The sequence below is a fragment of the Phlebotomus papatasi genome, chromosome 4, assembly GCF_024763615.1.
Source record: "Phlebotomus papatasi isolate M1 chromosome 4, Ppap_2.1, whole genome shotgun sequence".
Classification (NCBI taxonomy): domain Eukaryota; kingdom Metazoa; phylum Arthropoda; class Insecta; order Diptera; family Psychodidae; genus Phlebotomus; species Phlebotomus papatasi.
In genome coordinates, this window is record NC_077225.1 from 1,136,436 (window position 1) to 1,143,539 (window position 7,104).

The 7,104-nt window shown below is 43.9% G+C and overlaps 1 protein-coding gene across 1 annotated transcript; it reads right to left on the minus strand.

Moving 5' to 3' along the window:
• Window positions 1-605: 605 nt before the first annotated feature.
• LOC129808457 (uncharacterized) lies at window positions 606-6,122 on the minus strand. The gene is made up of 2 exons (XM_055858236.1): window positions 5,050-6,122; window positions 606-4,767 (listed from the first exon to the last, which is right to left on the minus strand). Exons 1-2 carry the CDS (start codon window positions 6,120-6,122, stop codon window positions 606-608), a joined length of 5,235 nt encoding a protein of 1,744 aa, XP_055714211.1.
• Window positions 6,123-7,104: the final 982 nt, after the last annotated feature.

Below are 7,104 nucleotides of genomic sequence, written 5' to 3' on the forward strand. Positions count from 1 at the left end.
TTTTTCTCGTTTTTAATTATCTTAATTTTATTTTTTCTGTCTCATATTATAGTTAAAATAACACGGGGAATTCTAGAACAATAAAAAAATAATAATGTTTTAAAAGAAAGAAAAAAACCGTTGGGAATTTCAAAAAAAGTTGTGCATATTCAGAGAGAGAACTGTCAAAAAAAGTACCCAAACTGTGCATATAGCGAGACAGCACTGTAGTTCTCGAATTACTTATATTGATCACTTTAATTCAATTATATACCTTAATTCAAATGGCGTTCGAGGATTTTGATTGGGTTAATAATTTTCGGGTTACTATTGTTCGAGACGGGTAAATTTATACATTTCTTGCGGGTCGGGTCGGGTACGGGTATTAATTTTTTTTACGGATCGGGTCGGGTCGGGCAGCACTAAATTTCAACGGGTCGGGTCGGGTACGGGTCAAATACATTGCGGATACGGGTTGAAAAAAAACCCAAAAACCCGACCCGTGCAGGGCTCTAAATTGAAAGCAATTTAAAGATCTGAAATAAATTTGAAAACTAAAAGAAAATGAAATTTTTAATTAATCAATGTACCAGGGGAGACGCAAGTGGAAAATAAGGAAAACATTCTCACTTCATTGGAAGGTAAACAACTTTAGTGATCGGACGGCGGTAAATGCCCTTAATTGTCTTGACGTTAACCACTCTGACACGCCCATCGTTGCCTGGAAATGTCTGCACAACCCTTCCTAGTGGCCAGGCCGTTGATGGCATTAACTCATCCACCAACAAGACCATATCACCTACCCTCAAGTCGATCCGTTCCGTGTTCCACCGGTTTCTCTGCTGAAGCGTATTCAAATACTCCGTCTTCCATCGTTTACTTAGATCTTGAGCCAACCTTTGACACACTTGCCATTTGTCTAGATGAGTCATGTTAAGATGCTGCAGATTGGGTTCTGGAAGTTGGGTTAGAGCTGCTCCAGTGAGAAACATACTTGGACACAAGATGTTGAGGTCTTCCGGGTTCTCAGACATCGGAACCAGTGGGCGGCTATTAAGCACAGCCTCAATTTGTACAAGAATGGTAGCGAGTTGCTCATACGTCAAAACGTGAAGTCCAATCGTTCGCTTGAAGTGATGTTTAAATGATTTTACTGCTGATTCAACTAAACCGGCATGGTGGCTTCCCCGTGGCGGCAGAAAATTCCATTCAATGTGATGCTCAGCAGCAAAATCTCCCACTTGCCTTTGATGCTCAGATGACTTCCACAAACGTTGCAGCTCACGATCCGCACCCACAAAAGTTGTGCCGTTGTCAGAATATACTCTAGCTGGCATCCCTCGACGTCCGATAAACCTCCGAAAGGCTGCTAGAAATGCATCCGTGTGCAATGATGTCACTACCTCCAAGTGAACAGCCTTTACTGAGAAACAGATGAACACTGCAACGTAGCACTTTTCCGTCGTATCCTTTCTTGTGCCTCGCCTAATGAGGAGCGGGCCCGCGAAATCGATTCCGATGGCTAAGAAGGGTCTAACGTTGGTGACTCTGTCTCGAGGAAGACTTCCCATAAGCTGCTCTTCTGGACGGGGTTTTGCTCGAATGCATGTGTGACAGTTTCGCACTATCTTCCGGACAAGGTTTCTTCCGTCGATTGGCCAATATTTCTGACGTAAGTTGGCCAACAACAGTTGGGGTCCCGCGTGAAGCGAAGTCAAATGCTCTTGCCGAGCGATCATGTGGGCCAGTTGACCCTTTGGTAGAATTTGAGGGTGGCGAGAGTTGTACGATGCTTCAGAACTCTGAAGTCTTCCTCCGACGCGCAGAACTCCTTTCTCATCCAAGAACGGCCGCAGTTTTCTGAATGATTTTGCACGAGGATCTTTGTCCAACGCTCCATTTCTTGCTGCACGAAGAACTACACTTAGGTGCTGTTGCTGCTCCCATTGAATGAGGAGAGACTCCGCATTTCTCATGTCGGAAACAGTTATTGGACCCAATTGATACAATTTTGAAGTACTTCTCGTACGGCGTGATCGATGAATTGCCATCCAAACTCTTGCAATCTGCAGGCACCTGGATAGCATTCTCTTGACACGTAGAAATGAACTGAAGTGATCCAATAAATACTCGTGAATGGGAACGTAAGATTGCGACTTTGATGAACATTCCGCAGCATTTGATGATATGACGACAGGTGGAAGTTTAACTCCGTGCTTTGAATCACTTTCACATGATGAAAACATTGGTGGCCAAAAGGAGGCGTCTTTACTCAACCATTCTGGACCGTTCCACCATAGGCCTGATTCCATCAGCTGATGAGGAGTTGCTCCCCTGGAGATAAGATCTGCGGGGTTCTCACCAGTTCTTACGTGTCTCCATTGCTCCTTGGATGATGTCTTGAGGATGTCTGCTACTCGCCTCTTAACAAATATTTCCCTCTTTTCCTTGGGTGAGTGAATCTGATGAAGAACAACAGTGGCGTCGGTCCAATAGAAGCAATCTGATATCTGCAGAGACTCCCGTACGTCTTCCATTAGCTTTGCAGCCATTTGAGCACCGGATAGTTCCGCTTTGGGGATTGTCATCGACCGCGCTCCATCTTTGTTGACCTTTATCGGAACTACCTTAGACTTTAACGTCAGAAGACGAGTTGATCGATGTCCAAAGTTGTCCTCACACACCACGTAGACGACGACTCCGTAGGCCAATGCACTGGCGTCACTGAAGGCGTGAAGTTCTCGGTGAGTCACTTCCGAAATATCCGAAATCCAACGAGGAATTCTTATGTTCTCGACTTCGGGAAGAGACATGATGAATTTGTCCCAAGATGTCTTCAACTCTTCAGGAACTTCGACATCCCAGTTGATTTTCACTGGCCACGTGTCTTGAAAGATGATCTTGGCCACCGTTCTGATAGGTCCGATCAGTCCGATCGAGTCGAAGATCCGAGCCAAGGTGGACAAAATGAATCTTTTCGTGACTGTTGTTGTCTGTAAGTTGTGTTTGACTTTGAATTGGAAAGTATCAGTCACAAAGTTCCAACTCATTCCAAGCGTTTTTACTACTTGGCTGGAAATTTGAACATCCTCGGTTGCTGTAGCTCCCTCTTTAGGCTGAACCACTCCAGGATTGTTCGATTGAAACTTAGATAGCTTCATTCTCGCTCTTCTAAGTAACTCGATAAGCTGATGTTTGGTTTCAACAATTTCCCCCAATGATGGTGCAGACATCAAACAATCGTCGACGTAGAAGCTCTTACAAATTGCATTAGCTGCTAACGGAAATTGCGATCCTTCATCTTGAGCAAGCTGGTTGAGTGAGCGCGTTGCAAGATGTGGTGACGCAGCAACTCCAAAACACAACGTTCGGAAACGATAATCTCGAACACTATGATCGTTGGGACCCTTCCACAAGAAACGCTGGAAATTACGATGATTTTCATGCAGCATGGTTTGCAAGTACATCTTGATGATGTCGCAGGTCATCGCTACTTGATGCAATCGGAATCTCCACAAAATGCTCTTCAATGGAGGTTGAGTTACTGGTCCCACTTTCAGAACATCATTGAGGCTCAAACCAGATTGTGATTTGGAGCTGGCGTTGAATACAACCCGAACCTTTGTGGACGTTGCTTCTTCACGCACTACACAATGATGAGGCATATAATATGCCGGTTCCTTGAGGTCAGATGGTGGAACATATTCGATGAATCCCAACCGTAGATACTCCTCAAATATTTCTCCATACTGCAACTTGAGATCGGGGTTCTTATTCAACCGACTCAGCAGATGGTGAAGTTGTCGAAAGGCAGAAGGCCGATTGTCCCGAAGATTTCCGACGTTGTCCTTAAACGGTAGGTGAACCACATACCTGCCATCCGAATCTCTGATGGTTGTGGCAGAGTACAGGGTTTCGGCTTCCTCCTGTTCGGTTTGAGACTCCGATTTGTCAGGAATCTCGTCCACATCCCAAAACCTTCGCAGTGCAGAGTCAATGCTCTCCAATGATGCTGTGTTACTAGTGACTGAAGTGGGCGCCGGTGTAGCCTGACTATTGCACGGTCCTACAATGAGCCACCCGAAGACACTGTTCTTTAGCATCGGCTGCCCTGGTCCGAGAAGTTGAGTATCATCCTTGATGATTCTCCAATAGAGTTCACCACCAATCAACAAATCCACTGACATGCTGTGGTTCCATTGAGGATCTGCCAACTGAAGACCACGTGGGATTGGTGGATTGAGTGAAAGGGCGTCCCAATTTGGTTGATTTCCAGCAACCCGACGCATCACGAGACAGTTTAGAGAAAGTGACTTACAATTCTCTTCATAATTCGTCAATATTGTGAGCGACACCTGATGTTTTGCTGGTTGGTTAATGGAACCAACTCCTTCCACGATGAAATTTGCAGTTTGCAGCGGCAGCCGCAAACGCTGACAGAGTCGAGTGGTGACTAGATTCACCTGCGATCCTGCATCCAAAATGGCCCTACACCAATGCACTTGATTGTGACTGTCCAGAACTCTCACCATAGCCGTTGCTAACAGAACCCTCGTGACATTTCCTCCAATTTCCTCAACACAGTGAAGTGAAGACATATTTGTCACATTGCCACTCGTCCAAGGCAGAGTACTGAATTGCGACAACAGATTCGCCTGTGAATCAGGAACGGAAACCGTTGAAGGGACCTGTGCCGACGAGGAAGAGTTTGTGGTCGACGTTGAAAAGTGAAAAGCTTCATGGAGAAGACAATTATGCTTCTCAGTACACAATTTACATGGCGGATAGCTACATTTGTTAACAGAATGAGTATCGCAAAGACAGTTAAGGCAAACTTTATTTTGCTTGACAAATTCAAGCCTCTTGGCAATTGAGAGCGCGAGAAATTTCTTACACCGGAAAAGTTTGTGAGAATATTTTGTACAACATTTACAATTTTCCACATTGCTTGAGACTAAACTTGATTTTTTGGCTTTAACAATTTTATTTGAATCATTATTTTTAGTATTGTTAGTCTTAGAGCTGCCAGGATCATAATTCTCCAACGACTTTCCACGCGCGATCAGAAACTTGTTGAACTGTTCCCATGTTGGGGGCTCTTGTCCAAGCTCTCTTGACCACAGAGCTTGAGTCTCATTGTCAAACTTGGATTTCGCAATATACACGACCCAGGGATCTTTACCCTTTCCTCCAGCACCGAGATTCTCCAGAGATTCAACTATCCCTGCCAAAAGTCCTTGAGTTTTTAGCACGCCTTTTGCGGAGGGATTTGAGAATGAAGGGACTGAGATAAATTTCTTCACAAGTGCATTAACAATAGCAGATTTATTGTCGTATCGCTCCTGAACTTTCTCCCAAGCTTGATCATAATTTTCGTCACAACCCTTGAGAGTCTCAATCACCTCCTTCGCATCTCCTACCAACGATTTCTTCAAGTAATGCATTTTTTCACATTTATAGAGTGAAGTGTCTTTATCGACAATTGCAATGAAGAGATCTTGGAATGTTTTCCACTCCGTATAAAGCCCTGAGAATTGGGGAATCGAAATTGGCTCATGCTTCATGCGACTGGATCCCGAGGATATAGACAAATTAAGGTTATTGGAATTATTTAAAACTTCTTTTAATTCGTCTTGAGTATGTTTGAGGGTTGCCTCAAGAGCTGCTTTGTCAGCCAATCGCTGTGCCCTTTGTTCTTCCAATTGTAATTTTAGCATTTCGGTGTCGGCGATTCTTTGCAATCGCTGTTCCTCTAATTGCTTTGACATGAGAGCAATCAATTGAGAAATATCGGAACCGCTTGAACCTGCACTTGAATCACCCGTTATCTCTTCTTCTCTATGAGCCTTTATTCTCCCAATAAAATCATTCGCACACGAGAGAACCTTTGTAGTTTCGGCCAAGAAAGCCTCATGTTCTTCTTCTTCCTGCTTTAGCCTTTCCGGAGGACAAGTCTCTAAAATGTCTTGCTGCACCTCAGTGAATCTCTTCTCATAGTGGGCGATAGCTTCCCTTTGAGACAATAATTCCCCAAGAGCCCCTTGTTGACGCAATAAATCCGGATTTTGTCGATATTTATCCACAATTTTCTTGCTTTTCGTGAACTCCCCCTTGTAATACGCGCGCGTTTTGTTGTTCGGCATGACGTAATACGGTTAGTGGCAGAGCAATGGAAAATTCCTACCTTGACAGCCAAACACACGTGGATGATGGGATGTTGCCGGAAACTGCGATGAAAATTGCCTTAAACCTCCAAAATCTCACAGACTTTCGACGTTATGCAGCACGGAAGACAGCAGGATTGATCGTGTGATGTGTAGGAAGACTTGCAGCCCGTGGAGATGCTTGAATTACCTCAGGAAACTTGGCAATTTCTTTCTGGAGACAATGTGCTTGAGCACGTGGACTGCTTTCCTTTAGCCCGGGTGGGCTCGATGACCAAAGAATGGGCAGACTTGCCTGTAAATACACAAATGGAAAATATGATTTCCTTTCCATCCGATGCCGATGGATCAAAATTTTTCCTGGTGGGATGGTGCGATCAGGAATGTGGACAGATTTCCCAGCACCACCTGTTCTCTGCGCGAATCTTCTTTGGGTTTCCTTTCGCGGAGTAACAACACTATATTAACGTTAAGGAAAACACTTTATCTGAGTGGATTTTGGGCTTAATTTTAAATTTTTCACTGATGAAGAAAAAACCACTTGCTTTCACAAAAGAGTGTCCACAGGAAGTTATTTATTGACGTTAAAATTGACACTTGACAATATATTTGGCGCTATAGGCCTTTTTGTTAGTAAGATTAGTACTATACAGCACCTCACGCAAATTGCGTGAACAGAGGCTTAATTCGATTTCTTAAACCACTTTTTATTAGAGGATTGTCTGCATTGAAAACACAAGCTGCGAAAACTGGAGCTGAAATTTTAACAGATATTGGTACAAAACCCCTTAAAGATATTCTTCTGGAGCGGGGTAGAGAAGCTCGAGATGTTTTAAGACAAAAAGCTATTAAAAAATTCAAAACTATGACTGGAGAAGGTATATATACGAGTCCACAGAGAGGATCCTCTATTCCCTCATCATCCTTAGTGAGGTCCAGATCGAAGAAAAGGAATAAAGCC

Bases quoted from the DNA above. Each gene is read 5' to 3' on its own strand.
- LOC129808457 (XM_055858236.1), bottom strand. From the start codon at position 6,122: ATGCCGAACAACAAAACGCGCGCGTATTACAAGGGGGAGTTCACGAAA. The intron at 4,768-5,049 runs GTTTCTGATCGC...TAACAAATGTAG, and splicing joins ACATGGGAACAGTTCAACAA to CTATCCGCCATGTAAATTGT.